The 19558-nt window shown below is 41.7% G+C and overlaps 1 protein-coding gene across 3 annotated transcripts in view; it reads left to right on the top strand.

Annotated features, from left to right (window-relative positions):
• Positions 1-1617: 1617 nt before the first annotated feature.
• LOC131139609 (neuronal acetylcholine receptor subunit alpha-7) overlaps positions 1618-19558 on the top strand; it is a 44372-nt gene continuing 26431 nt past the window's right edge. For 2 of the 3 annotated variants that reach the window (XM_058089358.2, XM_058089356.2), the window contains exons 1-4: positions 1618-1740; positions 3502-3641; positions 4624-4668; positions 15142-15251. In XM_058089358.2, coding sequence (XP_057945341.2) covers positions 1686-1740; positions 3502-3641; positions 4624-4668; positions 15142-15251 — 350 coding nt within the window. In that variant the 5' untranslated portion in view covers positions 1618-1685. The remainder of the gene's footprint in view (positions 1741-3501; positions 3642-4623; positions 4669-15141; positions 15252-19558) is intronic. The other variant, XM_058089357.2, reaches the window with a different exon arrangement.

Genomic DNA, 19558 nt, shown 5'->3' with positions numbered 1-19558 from the left:
TATATTTATTGTTTTAAATACTTAAATAAATAATTATTAGTTTTAGTATAATTATATATATATATATGTATATATGTGTGTATGGCTATATAGATATACAGGGGGTGGGCTCTGCGGGGGTCTGGCGCAGGGCGTTCCATCTCTGCCTTCCGGTCCTCCATGGGGAAGTGGGCCCTGGCCTCTTCTTTCCTGGCCGGGGCGGTCCTATGTCGGTGGTCAGGCCTGGGGTTACCTGGGGTGGGCCGGGTTTCGCTTCCTGGGGATGTGTGGGGGGCGGGGGGTGGCGCCTCCGGCCGTGGATGGGCTCCCTTCCGGTTGGCGGGGGCGCCCTTGTGCCCGCAGGTGTGTGGCCCTCGATGCCCTTCTGCCCTAGTGGGGATGGTCTCCCGCTGGTCTTGGGGGTGCGGCTCTCCTCCGGCCTGCTGGCGCCCTGTTGCCGGTTGAGATTGCTCCTCCATGGCCTCTTGCTGGTTTCTTCGGGGAGATGCTTCGGGGGTGGGTCTTGGGGAGTCGGCCCTGGGTTTGCCCGCACCCACGGGGCCGGAGGATCTCTGGCGGTGGGGGCTTGACCTGGCTGCGTGGGGCGGGGTTTGCTGGGTGGTAGAAGGCAGTCTCTCTCCTTTTGTCATTCTCAGTGACAATTACACATTCACACACACGCATTCACATACACTAGCACACTTGCGCACACATATATGAATATATACACAGAAGTACACACCTCCATATGGACACTCACAGCACATGGGTGCTTCTCTACACAATCTACCGTCGTATCTATATGCTATTGGTATGCTATTATTACAGTAATAATCATGTCAAGCAGTGAGATTTTAATTACTGTAACTGTATGGCTGTAATTGTGTTTACTATTGTGTTTTGTCTTCATTGTTACTATTGCCACTGGTAAGTTGGACTGTTTCATTTCAGTGATATCATCTCCATTGTGACCCTTAGCCATCATTGACATTTAACTGATACAGTCCTGTTTGTCACTGTTGTTGGTATAGGAATTGTTGTTGCTGCTGTTTTTGTCTCTCTCTCTCTACTGCCCCCCACCCCAGTTTCTCTTCTTTCTCTTCTGTGTTTCTTCTTGCTCCGGTCCGGCATAACAAAAACATCAAGTAACGGCAAATAAAATTTCATGGTACAGGGAAGTTGTAGCCAACACCTTTCCTGACACAGAGCAAATCTGTAAGGGCATTTAGATGAACAATACTATCTGCCCCAATGGCTGGACGGGACAAAAAATAAATAAAATAAAGGGAAATGCCACCGCATAATGAATCTGCTTGTTAGATTTAAATAAAGCCAGAGTGATAACCACATTTCACTGTGACATTACATCCACATCTGTTCTTCATTAAGTGTGTTGACCTCTCACACAGTTTGCAGCTGCATTTCACTCAATTTCCCAAGGGAACTATTTTCATCATCTGTTGTATAACATGGATGCTTGTATAACAGATGCTGGCATGGTATGTGTGTTTGTTTCATAATATGTATGGGGAAAAAAACATAATATGGTGGGGATATTTGTATCACTGAAATTTAATTTTTGGAGGATGTCGCTGTCTTACCAAAAAAGGAGCATTGGGAGGAGGAGTCATTCAGCCACACATTTGTTAAACCAGCACACACCCCAAGGTCCAGACCATACCTTCCCTCTTCTATCCTGGACCACGATGGACCCACGCAATGTTCTGCTTGTTTTGCTGGTGTTTGCCACCAGAGTCCAAGGTAGGCTGTCACTATGATACCTGCAAATCGTCATAATGAATTAAGTCAGTTTGGAGATGGTATCAAACATGTTGTTGCTTTCTCTGTTAGCGCCTGGGTGTCTGGTAATGGTAATTTATTGATTAACATGTATTTGTTTGGACACACTTTGGTTTTAGAGCAACCATCAGCCATTTCATGAAAGAAGTACAGTTACTTGACATACAGAATCAATCCACAGGTGATAGCTTATTCTTGTTATTCATGTATCCATAAAAACCTTTTCACGAATTGACTATTTTCTAATCTCAATGGAGCTAAGATCTCGGTTTCACAATTTTTGATAATATTATAATTTCTGACCATACCCCCTTCTGTCTGGTTTATAAAGATGATACAGTAACTATGAACCCGCCCATGTGGCATTTCCAACATCAATGTATCTGGAAAAACCAATATATGTTCTTTGTTCTTAATACTGTACTTAATAATACTTAATAAACAACTGCATGCAGAAAAAGAGGAGATTCAAAGCATTTATCGGGGGACATATTAGTTATACGTGTATAATGTTAAATGTGTAAAATCTTGGGGAGAAAAGTCCAGTCAGAACAGAAAATAAAAAAAATTCGAGAGGGCGAGAGGCACGGTACCCATGGACTGGTCGACAGGGACTTAAGATAGGATGTAAAAGATGCTGGCACTCTTCCTTCTGTTGTTATGTTAGCAATCGAGCCCCTGGTCCAAGCAATACCCATTTCGAAGTGGAATGAGAGCAAACCCAACAGATCATATAATTTCTGGACAGTGGCAAATTACCAAAGTTAAAAGCAATGGAAAGAAAGTGGCCAATCCCTGAAATTAGGCAATTCAGTGTGGTAGAACTATTTGAATATTTAGGAATTAAAGTCCTGCCAAAGCTAGAACTTGTGTTAAGTAGAAATTATGAACTGTTGATGATGGACATTAGCAGGTTTCTGTATATTGTAGCGCGAGAAAACAAGTTTGTATGAGGTAGCTAACATCATGGGAAATATCTATTCTGACGCTACAGCCCTGGCAAACAAAAAATCCTTAAAAAACCCACCAACAATGTACCATTTACATAAGTTACTTATATTACTAAGGATGAACCGGATACTCGTTACAGATAATGCATTTTTATTTTTGCCAGATACGAGTATGAAACAAGTACATTTCATCATCTGTATTCGTGTTTAAAGAAAATGGTTCGCACTTCACACTGTGTGATTCACATACAGTGGCCGCTTCTCCTGAAATGATCTGCAGCCACAGCGGTACATCACATGCTGCAATTTGGAAGTGTAAACCGGCTCTGTGTTTGTCACAATGCCTCCACTTTCTTATGTTTTCTTCAGCTCGCCACTATTTTGGTTTGTATCTAAAGTAACTTGGTAAACCTGTTCCGTAACATGCGCTGTGCACAGAGCGCTGCACAGACACAAATTCAGACACACTGAATTTATACAGTATGACCTGCATTGACTGGCTGGCCACAACATTAGGTACACTTGCACAGACCACAAGAGCGTGTATGGCCTGATATGAGCCATACATAAAATATTACTACCCCCTCAATATGATGCAGTATGCACCTGGCAATCTTAAACTTGTTTTACAACTACACGGTGCATTTTTTTGAAGACAGCGGACACAATGGTGCACCAGTCACTGACTGTTTTTTGTTTTTTGTCTACTTGTTTCGGGTGGTTTGGCTGGTGATATAATGTTTATTTGTTTACTTGTTTATTTTTTTCATAGTTTCTCTTCAAGGTGCAAATGAAAAGAGACTATATCGTGACCTGATGGTTAACTACAACCCACTAGTGAGACCAGTCCTCAATGAGTCTGAATCTCTCATGGTCGAACTCGGCTTGAACCTCATGCAGATCATGGATGTGGTATGTAAACTTCTGCTGCCATATAATGAGGCAATGCAATCTTATGAGAATTGATGAATTGATACAAAACGTGAGCTGTGGATACCAGCATTTTGTTCATGTTCGGATAAAACAAGCATATTGGCTTTGTTTGGCTTAAAATAAGCAATGAAAATAAATGTTTAAATGAGTAGCTCTTGGCCATTTTCATTTTGTAAAATTAGCTGTCACAAAAGAACAGAAAAGAACCTTGGCCACCCCAATATAGTAAGTAGTACATGTAATGTGATCAGTATTGGTATCAGCAGAATTCACTCGGCAGCATAAAACCCTGATCGGAACATCTCTAATTGCAATGCATTTATTTACTTCCTGTATTCCAAAAATCCAAAAGATAACGTAACAATGTGGTGATAAAAACGTATTTGTCACCATAAATAATTCATACTGAAGTCTGTGTTATAATTAAATTAAATTAAATTAAATTAATTAATAATTAAATAACAGTCAGTATAAATAACAGAACAAAGTTGGAATGATGGGTGAGTACTGAAAATGAAAACACAAGAATGAAGGGTAATGAGTGTTGTAGCGGTTAGACATAACATTTTCTCCACAATGGTTGAAGATTCTTTCTCCTGGTATTTGTAAGCATCAACTGCTTATATTGTTTCTTGTAATTGTTTGAGTTCAATCCGTTTCATAATTTGATTCCACATACTGAAAACTGTAGATTTTTAGTGTTGTTCTCACATGTTTTAAGTTTAGTTTTTCCCTGACGTCATATTTCGCCTTTCTTGTTGAAAAGAATTGTATGAAATTTTGGGGTAGTAGGTTATTGTTTGCTTTATGAATAGTTTTAGGTGTTTAAAAATATACTAAATCAGTGAATTTTAATAATTTTGATTTTAGAAATACAGGCTTTGTATGTTCTCTACAGATGACATTATGGATTATTCTAACAGATCTTTTTGCAGTATGTAATGATATTTTTCCTGGACAGGATGAGAAGAACCAAGTGTTGACCACTAATGTCTGGTTTAAAATGGTAAGGCTTTTATAATTACAGTACATTGTTAATAAATATTTTTGATTACATTTCAGGGTGGAGTGGTGGTTGGCATGATGGCCGCACAGTCAAGAGATTGAGGGTTGAAATCTTCTGTGTCACCTTGACATGTTATCCCCATTAGTGGGTTTTCTCCGGGTACTCTGGCTTGCTCCCACATTCCAAAACCATGCATGTTAGGCCAATTGGAAATTCTAAATTGTTGGTGTGTAAATGGTTGTTTGTCTATAGTTGCCATGTAATTGGCTGTCGACCCGTCAAAATAATTCAACATACTGAGTGTTTGGTTCTTCATTTTCTTCCCACTGGGGAAGGGATCACCAAGAGGACAGTTGTTATAACACAATACAGTAAAGTCTTGTTATATCGATATCGGTTATAACGAATTACTACTAATTACGATACTATTTTCATTTCCCGGCAAATTTCTAGTCTTTTATGATATAATTAGTTTCGTTAGTACGATACCTGGTTATTATGATAATCCGGTTACTACGATGCCCTTTTCATCTCCCGCCAGCCAATTTGGTCTGCTTATATCGCAGCTTAAATCAATCTTTGCTCATTTAATTTGCGTATTTAATTGTGTTGTATTCAGATATCTTTTTATCGCTTGCAATAATCACTGTTTTTCATATGTACATGCTGGTGTTCGTTGGTTCTTCTGTTGCAGGCATGTGTTTGGCCAGCTATGTGGGGCGGGTTGAGCATGACCTGTGAACCAGGAAGTGCGGGAATCGGTGTGTGTGCTGCGCTCTGGTGGTGGAAGTGTGAAAAATAAAGTTGATTGGAAGCAGCCGTTCGCCGTGTTCTTTTTTGGTATTGAAATCCTTAAGCAAAGATTGATTTAAGCTGCTTGACATTGTTCTATAGTATAGAACAATGTCGAGTGCATTATTGCCCACTTTTAATGCAGTTCGGCGCAGGATCGGATATATGGATAGTCTGGTTATATCGGTATTTTTTCCGACTCCCGAGAATATCGATATAACGAGACTTTACTGTATAGACTTTTATTGATTGATTGATTTTTCTTCTCTAACAGATTTGTCCACAAATTATTAATTATTTGTCCACAAATTATTAATTATTTGTCCACAAAATATATATATAATGATAATCATAATAATAATTAATTAATTATTTTATTTGTATAGCGCTTTTCAAAATACTCAAAGACACTTTACAGAAGAATGGAGTTGAATAAAGCAAGTAAACAGAGTAGAAGACACACCAAAATCCAACATTCTTTGGTTAATACACAGTTAAAACATGAGTAAAAGCGAGGCGGGGCACAGCAGTCAGGTATAAAAAGTTAGACATTAAAAACAGATTTAAAGAGGTGGGTTTTTTGTTGTTTTTTGAAGGTGGGAAGGTCAGGGCAAGCACGGAGTGAATGGGGCAAAGAGTTCCAGAGAGTGGGGGCAGCGATGGAGAAGGGTCTGTCTCCCCAGGTTCGGAGCTTGGTCTCTTGGAGCTTGGGGAGTGCCAGGAGGTTGGAGTCTGAGGAGCGAAGGGGATGCGGGGGATTGTGTGGATGGGATATGGGGGGGTCAGATTGTGGAGGGCTTTGTAGTTGATGAGAAGAACTTTGAAGTGAATGCGTTGGGGGACGGGAAGACAGTGGAGGTTTTGGAGGACAGGAGTAATGTTTTCACAGGAGCGGGTGGAGGTGAGGAGGCGGGCAGCGGAGTTCTGAATATATTGTAGTTTGTTGAGGGTTTTGAGGGTGTGCTGTAGAAAATACTGTTGCAGTAGTCGATTCTGGTTGTGATGAATGTATGGATCAGGGATTCAGCGGCAGAGAATGTAAGTGATGGACGGAGTCGGGCTATGTTCTTAAAATTCAAGAATGCAGTCCGGGTTAACTGTTTGATGTGGGGTTCAAGTGAAAGGGTGGGGTCCAGGAGGATACCAAGGTTGCGGATGAGCGGGGATGGAGTGAGGGTGGCGCTGTCAAATTAAAGATAGTCAAACTGAAGTTATGGGTGGGTGTTGTGATGTTTTTGGGACCGATGATGATAATATCTGTTTTGTCACTATTAAGTTTAATAAAATTTTGTTCCATCCAAGTTTTGATATCAGCTAAGCAGTTGGTGAGGGTGGAGTAAATGTTGGAGGTGATGGAGGTGGTAGAAATGTATAATTGAATATCATCGGCATAGCTGTGGAAATTGAGGCCATGTCGACGGATGATATTGCCAAGTGGAAGGATGAAGAGAAGAGGACCAAGCACCAAACCTTGGGGTACGCCTTCAGGTAAAGGGGCTATGGAGGAGGAGCAGCTATTTATGTGCACAAACTGTTGACGATTGGTGAGGTATGATTGGAGTCAGGAAAGAGCAGAATCAGTGATATTGAGGCTGGTTTTGAGGCGGGACAGGAGGATAGAGTGGCTAATGGTGTCAAAGGCTGCGGTGAGGTCTAGGAGGATGAGGATGGTAAGATGGCCGGAATCGGAGGAAAGAAGAAGATCATTGGTGATTTTAAGAAGAGCTGTTTCAGTGCCGTGTTTGGGACGGAAACCAGACTGGAAGGATTAAAACAGGCTGTTGGAGTTGAGGTGAGTTTGAAGTTGAGCAGCTATGACACGTTTAAGGATTTTGGACAGAAAGGGGAGGTTGGATATGGGACGGAAATTGGAGAGGTTATTGGGATCAAGACCAGACTTTTTGAGTGTGGGGGTGATTGCCGCCAGCTTGAGAGACTGTGGGATAGATCCAGTGATAAGGGAGGAGTTAATGATACTTGTGATCAGCGGGGAGATGATGTGGAGGCAGGGTTTAATGAATGAAGAAGGGATAGGATCCAGGGAGCATGTTGGAGTCTTTATACCGGTTAGTATTTCAGTGAGTTGCACGGGTGAGATAGATGTGAATTTGGAGAGTCGTTGGGTGGAGCCAGATAGCGGAGGGTCGGGGGGCAGCGAGTGAGTTTAGGGAGCTGTATATTTTGGTAATTTTGGACTGGAAGTAGGTTAAGAAGTTGTTGCATTTGGTGGTGGTGAAGGATGAGGAGGAGTTGTCATTTGGCTTTAGCAGTGTGTTGATGGTTGAAAAAAGGGATTTAGGATTGTTGGAACCAGATGTAATCAGATTGGAGTAGTATTGTGAGCGGGCAGTGTTTAAGGCATCTTTATATTGCTGTAGAAAGTCTGTGTAAGCTTGAAGATGAACAGTTAGGCCAGATTTCTTGTACAGTCTCTCAAGCTGGCGTTTACGGGACTTCATATTATGGAGCAGAGGGGTGTACCAGGGGGCAGTGTGGGAGAAGGAGACCAATTTGTTTTTTTTAAGGGCCAGTTCATCAAGACAGGAGGAAAGGGTATTGTTGTAGTAGGAGACAAGTTCAGAGGGGTCCTCGGACAGCAGGGGAGGTGAGACAGCAAATTTTGTGGTTAGAAGTGAGGTAAGGGCATGAGGGTTGATGGATTTAAGATTCCTGAAGGTTATTTCACGTTTGATTTTTGGGACACTAAGACATGTGTGTAAATCAAATGTGATGGCCAGATGGTCTGATATGTGGAGGTTATGGCTAGTGAGGTTGTGAAATTGATACCAGTAGAGCAGACAAGATCCATGATGTGTCCTCTGGTGTGGGTGGGGAAGTTAACTTGATGGAGAAACAGCTGAGAAGATCGAGGAATTCTGTCGCGGGTTTGGAGTTGGAATTGTCAATGTGAAGGTTGAAATCACCAAACAGAAGGATGGATGATGAGATGGCATTTAATTGGGTGATAAGGTCCGTAAAATCTGATAGAAAAGAAGAATTTGGTTTTGGGGGGCGATCGATGACAGCAGTGACAAGGGGGGATGGACCGGACAGTTTGAAGGCAGTGAATTCGAAGAAGTGAACATTTTGGAGAGAGATTGGCGTGACTTTGATGTCCTTTTTATATATGACTGCTGTGCCACCGCCACGTCCGTCAGGACGGGCATTTTAAAGGTATGTAAATCCAGGAGGTGTTGCTTGGTTTAGGGAGAAATAGTCCAAAGGTTTGTGTCAGGTTTCAGTCAGACAGAGGAAGTCCAGTTTATTTTCAGTGATGTATTCATTTAGGATGAGAGCCTTGTTATTGAGAGAGCGGACATTTAGGAGGGATAATTTGAGATTATAAGAGTTCGTCATTTGATCTTGGCTGCGGGAGAGTGGGCGGAGATTTGTCAAATTTGCGTGTTTATTGTTGTAATAGCGGAGTCCAGTCGGGCGGTATGACCAGTGGGATGGGATCTTGTTTGTAGGTGAAAGAACAGGCTGAAAAGTAAAACAAGCAGTAGCAGGGTGCAGTGAACGCCGTGGCCTGCAGGAGGATCTGTGGGTAAAATTGTAGCCGGATATGGAAGAAGAGAAAGGGGGGAGTGTCTGATTAAATGTAAATAATCACTCACTGTGAACAGCGTGTTGTAAGTGTACTGTTAAAATTCAACTGCCAAGCTTGCTAGGATGGAAGCCGTCAGGATTAAAAAAGGATTTCCGGCCCCGAAAAAGATCAAAGTTGTCAATCTAGTTAAGAGAGAGGGAGTTTGTAGCAGACTGGAGCCAGGTGTGGAGGGAGAGAATACGACTGAATATACCATACCCGCGGTTGTGAGGTGAGAGAGGGCCACTAATGGAGATAGTCTTGCCAATTTTGCAAAGGAACTGAAAAAGATTATTGAACTGCACTTTGGTAATTTAATATATATATATATATACACTATATATATATATATATATATATATATATATATATATATATATATATATATATCCCACTTAGAAAATAGGAAGAGATCTGAAATTTTCATCATAGATGCATTTCCACTCTTAGACACATAATCTAAAATTTTTTTTTTTTAAATTATATATATATATATATAGTATATATATATATATATTTATATCCCACTTAGAAAATAGGAAGAGATCTGAAATTTTCATCATAGATGCATTTCCACTCTTAGACACATAATCTAAAAAAAAATTAAAAAATCATATTGTATGATTTTTTAATGATTTATTTGTAAATTCCTATGGTTCATAAGTACATATTTGCACCCTTGAGATAATCAGTGCTAATATTTAGTGCAGAAGCCATTATTTGCGATTACAGAGGTCAAACGTTTCCTGCAGTTCCTCACCAGGTTTGCACATGCAGCAACAGGGATGTTGGCCCACTCCTCTACACAAATCCACTCTAGATCTGTCAGATTTTGGGGCTGTCGCTGAGCAACACAAACTTTCACCTCCATCCAAAGATTTTCTATTGGATTTCGGTCTGGAGACTGGCTAGGCCACTCCAGACCCTTGATATGCTTCTTATGCAGCCACGCCTTGGTCATCTTGGCTGTGTACTTCGGATCATTGTCATGTTGGAAGATCCAGCCATAACTCATCTTCAATGCTCTGGCTGAGGGAAGGAGGTTGTTGTCCAAAATCTGACGATCCATGGCCCCAGTCATCCTCTTTTTAATACAGTACAGTTGTCCTGTCCCCTTTGCTGAAAAGCATTCCCAAAGCATGATGTTTCCACCCCCATACTTAACAGAAGGGATGGTGTTCTTAGGATGCAACTCAGCCTTCTTTTTCCTCCACACCCAACAAGTGGAGTTTGAACCAATGCATGGTTTTAAACCATTACACTGTACTAGTGTTCTACTGACAGTACACTTTGAAACTGTGGTTCCAGCTCTCTACAGGTCATTGACCAGCTCCTGTCATGTAATTCTGGGCTGATTCATCACTTTTTTAATCATGAGTGATGCCCCACGAGCAGAGATCTTACATGGAGCCCCAGTCTGAGGTAGATTAGCAGTCATTTTTAGCCTTTTCCATTTTCTAACAATTGCAGTAACTGTTGATTTATTCCCACCAAACTGCTTTCCATTTGTTCCATTTGTGCCTTTTCCAGCTTTGTGGAGCTCTCCGACATATTTTGTCTCTGGTGTCTTTGGAAATCTCTCTTGTCTTGCCCATGGTAGCAGTTGGATTATGTGGGGGTGCACAGGTCACATTAATGAGCTCAAAGGGGGGGTAGGTGGGGACTTATTCGTGGGGTAAAGGTAGACTTTTTTTTAGGGTGGGCTGAGAGCTCTTTAAGAGTCAAAATTATTGCTGATTCTCAAGGGTGCAAATACTTATGAACCGTAGGAGTTTACAAATAAATCATTTAAAAAAATCATACAATGTGATTTTTGGATTTTTTTTTTTTAGATTATGTCTCTAAGAGTGGAAATCGACTTATGATGATCTCTTCCTATTTTCTAAGTGGGAGAAAATCACAGGGGGTGGAAATATTTATGACCCTCACTGTATATACACATATATAGAAACATACACACACACACACACATATATATATATATATATATATATATACTGTATATATATATATATATATATAGATAGATAGATAGATAGATAGATAGATAGATAGATAGATAGATAGATAGATAGATAGATATACACAAACATACACACACACACAAATATATATATATATATATATATATATGTAGATATGTAGATATGTATATGTAGATAGATAGATAGATAGACACAAACATACACAGACACACACATATATACATACTATATACACACACACATATACATATACACACATACATATATATCTACATATGTGTATATACATATGTATTAGGGGTGTGAATTCGATACACATCTCAATGCACTGCCAGCGATACAACTTTAACGATACATGGAATTTTCTGGCCATACGATGTGATACGATTCACCCTCTTCACGATATGATGCGATACGATGCAATACGATGAAATACGATGCGATACAATTCGATAATCATTTAGTTCAAATCAATGCAATCCAATATGATGCAATTTGTGCAATTTCTTGCGATATGATGCAGTTCAACATGATGCAAATAAGCAAAGGGAAAAAATGGAATTCAGTAGGGTCCTAAAATAAGGATTTGGCTTTATTCCTTATTGCCGCATGGCAGTAAATTCAACTAAAGTGCTGTTTGTCTTTTTTACATACACCACTTCTTGATCATTCTTTTTGCCATCTTAAAACAGGAACAACTTTTCAAAAACAACTTTCCTCACACTTTCACATTGGCTATGCAATTACAATAGCAGTGGTTAAGTGGTGGAGTAAAACAATTAAACAATAATTACTGCTGTGAAAAATACATTACGCAGCAGCAACAAAGTAAAAGTGACACTTTCAACAGTACAATTGTGTTTGTTTATATTCCTGTCAGTAAAACATACTGCTAACATGAATGCACTAGGAGGTAGGCTAATACAGTAGGGAGGAGCAGAAAGTGTAAAACAACTTATACCCTTTTAAAATTGTTTTACAATTCAGGAAGAAGCCAACTGCTCTGCTGTTCTAATGTCACCTGCTGTGCCGAACACTCGGTGCGGGGGGGGGGGGGGGGTGTACACTTGTAGGAACGGACAACAAATAGCTCCTGGACAATATGGAAAGCAGCGGAAGATCCATTTGTTCTGACCTGATTTACTTGTTTTTTCCCCGGTGTCCAACGAGGAACTAGGCGGGGAGGCGGCGGTAGGTTTTTAAGGGGGGGGGTCTGCATGTTTGCAGTGCTGCCGTTGTACGGCTTCTTAATGCAGCATTCTTTGCAAATGACGGACGTTTTGTCGAGCTTTCCGCCGTTCTTTGAGAATCCATAGTGTTTCCAAACATACCATTTAAACGTTGCGTGGGGGTTAAATATAGAAACTTCCTTGCTGCTGCGAACGTCCATGCTGTTTTAGTAGTAGTTGTATGTGCCTCATGGCTACTGTCCGTATTCAATACAAAATGCGAAATGAAGTTGAACATGAAAACGGCGCTTGCATTTGATTTTACCGATACCCACAAACGCATCGCGATGAATCTTGATTTCACCCGTCAATTGCATCAAAACCAGTGAATGAGCCGATGCACTAATACACTAATATCACACTAATATTTGATGGGCTTATCTTGACTACCTAGATTTGGGTGAGTCAAGCTACCCTACAGAGGAAACTAATTTCAGCCGGTTGTATCTGAAATCTCATTCTTTCGGTCACGACCCAAAGCTCATGACCATAGGTGAGGGTGGGAACATAGATCGACCAGTAAATCGAGAGCTTGGCCTTCCGGCTCAGCTCTCTTTTCACCACGACGGTGCGGTACAGCAACCGCATTACTGCAGATGTTGTGCCGAGCTGTCTGTTGACCTTAGCTCCCACCGTGAGTATCTTGTGAACAAGACCCCGAGATACTTATACTCCTCCACCTGGGGAAGGACCTCATTCCCAACACGGAGGGAGCACTCCATCCTTTTCCAACTGTGAACCATGTCCTCTGATTTTGAGGTGCGGAGTCTCATCGCAGAAGCTTCACACTCAGATGCAAACCGTCCCAGTCAACACTGAAGAGGCCATAAGCACCACATCACCTGCAAATAGCAGAGATGAGATCCTAAGACCCCCAAACCAGACTCTCCATCGAGTCCTTGGCTGCGCCGAGAAATTCTGTCCATGAAAACTGCTGCCTATGCGAACCAAGCTCCTGTCCCATTTGTACAAGGACTGGATGGCACATAGATGGCACTGCGCTACCGGAACACCCCCCAAAGGGCGCCGCGAGGGACTTCGGAGGAAGGACAGGTACCGGTAGGCCAAAGGGTCTGACAGTCACTGAGGCAAAATCTCAACCATGGGAGGAGTTCAGAGACGCCATGGAGAATGACCTTCTAACGGCTTTGAAGAGATTCTGGACCACCAGGTCTATTCAGGGGTTCTGTACAGGAGGATCCACCCGATAATTGAATTTCAGAGTCAGGAGGAGCAGTGTGGTTTTCATCCTGGTCGTGGAAATGTGGACCAGCTTTACACTTTGAGGGTGCATGTGAGTTTTCACAACAAGTCTTGAACTGTGTTTTGTGGACTTGAAGAAGGAATTCAACCGTGTACCTTGAGAAATTCTGTGGGAACTACTCCGGTGTGGGATATAAGAACAGCCAAATCAAGCTGTTTGTTCCCTCCATGATGGGTGTCAGATTTTGGTTCACATTAAGTCGGACACATTTCCAGTGTGGGTCGGACTCCACCAAGGTTGCCCTTTGTCACCGATTTTGTTCATTGCTTTTATGGACAGAATTTATAGGCACAACCCGTTTAGGGGTTCCGGTTTGGTTACTGTAGGATTGGGTCTCTGCTTTTTGCAGATCATGTGGTTTTGCTGTAGTGAACTCTCACTGGACCAGTTCCCAACTTGGTGTGAAAAAGCCAGGATTACAATCAGTACCGCCAATTCTGACTCCATGGTTCTCCAAGGGTGGACTGGCATCTTCAGGTCAGGGGTGAGATCCTTCTCCAAGTGGAGTCAAAGTACCTCACTTCACGAGTGACAGAAGGATGGAAAGTGAGGCAAGCAAATGCAGTGGTGCAGTGTCTATTGTGCTGCAGATTCTGCACTGGTCCATTGTGGTGAATTTACTGGTCAACCAATTCTTACCCTCATCTATGGTCATGAGCTGTGGATAGTGACCAAAAAGACAAGACGGCGGGAGCAAGCGGCTGAAATTAGTTTTCTCCGTTGGGTGGCTGGGCTCTCACTTAGCGAGAGAAGCACTTAGTGAGAAGCACTGTAACTGGGAAAAACTCAGAGTAAAACTACTTCTCCTTTGCATTGAGAGGAGCCAGATTAGGTGGTTTGGCCATTTGGTCGGGATGCCTCCTGGATGGCTCCTTAGACCTCGAGGAAGACCCAGGACACGTTAGGTTTCTCAGCTGGCCTGGGAACACCTCGGGATCTGCCGGGAGGAGATGGTTGCTGTGGTCGGGGAGAGGGTAATCTAGGCCTTCTCTGCTTGGGCTGCTGCCCCCACAACCCAACCTCGAATAAGCAGGAGAAGATGGAAGGCTTTGCAATGTTCTTGGTTCATGTTCTCCTGATTGTTAAAAAATAATACATATGTTAAATAAATAAATAAATAATTGCTATTTAAATGCAAAAAATGCAGACACAAGCAGAACGGCACATTGACAGCAGTCCCCCCTTCCCCACTACCACCTACCACAGCCTCAAAAAATGATAGAGGAAACCTTGAAGAACCAGGAATAAAAGGATGTGCAAAGAAATTATAGTGTGATGCAGTTTACCTTCCGTTCTCAATGTAACACAAAAGTATGTGTCTAGCAACATCTGTTCACTAGCTTTTGGCTAAATCAATGATATCTTATCACGTCTCAGATTCAGCATTACTGCTGAAAAAGGAAAGATGAGATTCCAAAGAAAAGACTGATTCCTCAGAGACACGAGAGCAAATATGTCCTTCATGTGGCAACTTTAATTTATCAATAATCTGGTTAAAGAGCATGATTATTACAACTCCATTGATGAAATATGTGATATGGAGGCATTCAGGGTTGACCTCTATTCTGCAATTACTATGGTATGTATGATTTGTCATATTTCTGTATACCATAGTCCTGGAATGACTGCCAGCTGCTGTGGAACACATCTGACTATAATGGGGTGTCCACTATGAGATTTCCTGATCATCTTCTTTGGAAACCGGACATTCTCCTTTATAACAGGTAAGTACTATGTACAGCAGGGTGTTAAATACACACCAGTTCTGGCAATGTTGTTATTATTCATTACTTGTTATTAATTTCTGTACGAAAGCTAATATTCTGATTACATATGGCATACAATATGAGCTCATAATGCACTTCTAAACACTTTTAAAAGGGGACCTATTATGCTTTTCCCACTTTTCTGACCTATAAATGTAGTTAGAATGTTATATTCCCATGTTTTAACGATGCCAAAGTTTCAGATAATGAGGTTTGCGCATTTGGCAGTGAGCCCTGAAACAAGTTTGGGATGGCTCAAAACGCTCAGTTTCAAAAGGCGTTGTAAAACCGCCCCTTTGTGATGTCACAGAGGGCGGATCTCCTTATATGGGAGATAAGCGCTCTGCCCTACCCCAAGCTCTGTTTCCTCAGCACACCCCCAAGGTCTTCTGCTGTGTAATCCCCATGTGTTTACAATTCCTAAAGACGCCACCGTCAGGCACAAATGGTTGGAGTTACTGATTCCCTACCAGCAAAAGAAATGGATTTTAATCTGTCAACGGCATTTCACGCTGGACTGTTTTGTGAACATGGGCCAGTATACAGCTGGACTAGCAGACGCCTTTCCTTTGCCTGTGCTTATTTTATGGAAGCCATGGAACAAAAGCGCTCGCATACAGGGAGTGTGGTTGTAATAGCCATTTCCAACCACAATTAGTGGCCACATTCAGTTACCAAATGCTAAAATGCTAAAGCTTCTTACCATTGAGAGACTTTTTGAATTAACCTCTTTTCTTGAAAAACATTGGACTGTCCAGTCTCTACTTCCGGATTGGATTTGGGATCCAACACATACGGCTGTATGTTAAAAGCCAACATTTAAAAAAGGATAAATTGCAGTTTATTATCAACTCCTATACTGTTTATCAACTCCTATAAAGTTAGCGGCACAAACCAGGCAGGGTGACCAACCACAGATGGGGAATTTTCCAAAATAGTCATGCTTGATGAATTAACTTATCTTATCTTATCTTGACCATGTGTGGCTCTACATGTGAGCAGTCCCCAAATGTAAAAACCTCAAGACCAAATATTTGTACTCTGAAAAAATTAAAACATCATATCAGAAAGCTGCGTTTCTTTGTGAGACCGCATGCCCGGATCACCCAATGTGAGTGACTGGTGTTCAGCAGTCGCAGGTGGGGACAGAGCGACACAGAGCAGTCACAACAACGGAGGAGGCTCAACTTAATTGCTTCCGTATTTTGCTTAGTAAACACAACTACCTTTCACCTCAACTGGTTTTCAGATGTTGTTTTCAACAGCGGCGTTTGACCACAAGATTATTCCGTTGCACTGCATTTAGTTGCTATTTACTTCAGCATTTAGCAATAGCTTGGTAACTAAGGAAGGCCTAAATTAAGGTTGTTGACAGTGTAACGTTCACATTCGCTTTAAACGGTTAAGTAAGGCTTGGGAACTTGAAGAATTGTATGCACTTCTGGGTGGTATTTGGTACGTTTAAGTTAGTGTGGGGTTAAGTGTAGTGGGGTTCATGTTCACAATGATATTGTAATGAGGGCTTAATAACTACCCAGGATACAGCATACAACACTCTCGTCACGGCAAGAACACTCCCAACACTTCCTCAATCTCTTATTCTACCCTTTTTCCTGAACCTGACTACCCCCTATAGCTTACACATGAAACAGCAGCTTGGAACAACACAATATATCCAACCCTACAATATTGTATTAGTTATTATTGGTTCAGCCATCGATGAAGTTATGGCTGTTATTATTATTTTTTCCTTCCAGGTTCATTGGTGCATTTATGAAAAAATGCTATGTATGCCTAATTATTATTATTGTATCATTGTAATTATTATTATTTGTATTTTATTTAATTAATTCTTTTTTCAGGGGGCTATTTTAAAATTTACTTGAATACAAATACAAATACTTTTCCGACCTCAACAAATACAAATACGGGCTGCGTTGCACACCCCTATTCACCATGTATCTACCAAACTACAAAGCTGTCAGCAAAACCATGTCATATTAGTCATATTAATGCTAAGAAGTATTTTTATGATTAATATGTATGTATATTTATTGATTAACTTCAGTATAACAACATTAAGAAGAATACATGTAGACATTCATGCATTCATTTTCTACCGCTTTTTCCTCACGAGGGTCGCGGGGGTGCTGGAGCCTATCCCAGCTGTCTTCGGGCGAGAGGCGGGGTACACCCTGGACTGGTCGCCAGCCAATCACAGGGCACATATAGACAAACAACCATTCACACTCACATTCATACCTATGGACAATTTGGAGTGGCCAATTAACCTAGCATGTTTTTGGAATGTGGGAGGAAACCGGAGTACCCGGAGAAAACCCACGCATGCACGGGGAGAACATGCAAACTCCACACAGAGATGCCCGAGGGTGTAATTGAACCCTGGTCTCCTAGCTGTGAGGTCTGCGCGCTAACCACTAGACCGCTGTGCCGCCCACATGTAGACTTATTACATTCTAAAATTGTTGGCTACACACAATAACCAGCAGAACCAGAATCTGCACCTATTCCAGCTGTATTTCTTGGATTTCGTGCTTCCCTTCCCACGAAAATGGTCTGTTGTTGTTGATGTTGTGATTGTCTCTTTTTTTCCCTCTTCTGTCCCCGCACTCTATTTTCTTTTTTCTTCTTTTTTATCCCCTCCTTCTCACTTTCCCACTCCAAATTTGCATAACAATAAAACATCAAATAATACTCCAAATAACTGGGAAGGTGTAGCTTTAACTTTTCCCTGACAGAGCAAATTTGTTTAGCATGTAAGGGTATTTAGATCAATAATACTATCTGCCCCAATGGCTGGACTGGACAAAAAAGACTGCATTGCGTGCTGAGCATTCTCCTCCAAGGAGCAAACCACAGCTGGACCTAGTGTAGTGTTTCGGCAGGGAACTAAAGGTCCCTACTTGGGTCGCAGAGGTCAAGGCAACAAGTCTTGATTCAAGTTGATACTTATAGGTTATCACATGGTTTGTTTGGTATCAGGCCAGGCTTTCCAGTATCGGATACTGACACGATACTGGGCCTGATACCAGACAAACCATGTGATGATCTTATTATGGACTGGCCCAGTAGCCAGCCCATAGACTGCTACTTGCAGTAGCAGTCTATGGGCTGGCTACTGAGCCAGCCCATATTGTTATTGCTGTTTAGTTATTATTATTCCGTATATCTTAATCTTCCCTTTTTTGCGCGCGTAATGCGGCCAAAACCGCAAGAAGGACCCCCACACATGTTACACCGCCGGAATCGTGGCGCTCGGGACTACAGCGGTATTTAGTTTTTGGAACATTTTGTGTAACCATGGCGACGCTATTAACCGAAACGTTAAAAAATGGGCCACTAGATTAGGTATACCCTTTCTATTTTTAGAACAGCACAAGGCAGAGAAAAAAACGAGAATCTACACATTTTTCACAGCCTTGTAGCTCAGCCATACTGCCACGTAGAAACGTGATTAACGGCTCATTTTTGAGATAAACATCTCTACTCTCTCTGTGGCTAATTAGTTTTATCGTAGGATGTTTAGTTTTCGCTCTATCTTCGTCAGAAGGAGGTGTGTGCTTCGCCAGCGTCTCCCACTCTGACTCCACTGTGGCAGGGGAGACGAAAAGAAAACTTTTTGGCTTTGCAAACAACTCCTCTTCCTGGCCACACCGTTTTAGCCAGCTCGATTTAATTTGGTGAAAACGTAGGAAATCTTGTCCCCTTTCCAAAAATGTCACTCTTATGTCTGAGAGATGTACGGATTGCCTTCTGGGACCACCTCCTCCTCCTCCTCACAGCCCCTCCCTTCAAAAACCCCCTTCTCTTGACATGTGGATTACAATGATTCCCTTCCCAGCTGATACCATACAGCTCATTTATTATGTAGATTTTAAAAGTTAGATTTTTCTAATTAAGCACAGTGACTCCAGGCACCTCAAAGACCAAAGTATCAAAATATCAACATTTTTATAGAATCCATGATACAGCAATGAGCTGTGTTATCATCATGTCAGGAATCGATAGTTCAGTATCGACCCGCATGTCAGGCACTCTCTGCTCTTTAGTCCTCCATGGCAATGCAAGTGCTGCTTTCAATTGGAAAACATCACATGACATGTACAGACACCACAGCAGTGCCTGGCAACTTTCAAGACTTGATGCTATGTTGCTCGGCCCTCTTGCTAGGTGCTAGCATGGTAGCCGTTAGCATGTTAGCATTTAAGCTAATTTACTCATGTCTAAAGGCAAATACACACATG

The sequence above is a fragment of the Doryrhamphus excisus genome, linkage group LG13 (genome assembly GCF_037039965.1).
Source record: "Doryrhamphus excisus strain RoL-2023G ecotype Guam linkage group LG13, RoL_Dexc_Guam_v1.1, whole genome shotgun sequence".
In the NCBI taxonomy this organism is placed as follows: Eukaryota; Metazoa; Chordata; class Actinopteri; order Syngnathiformes; family Syngnathidae; genus Doryrhamphus; species Doryrhamphus excisus.
This window is presented reverse-complemented; position numbering and strand designations above follow the sequence as displayed.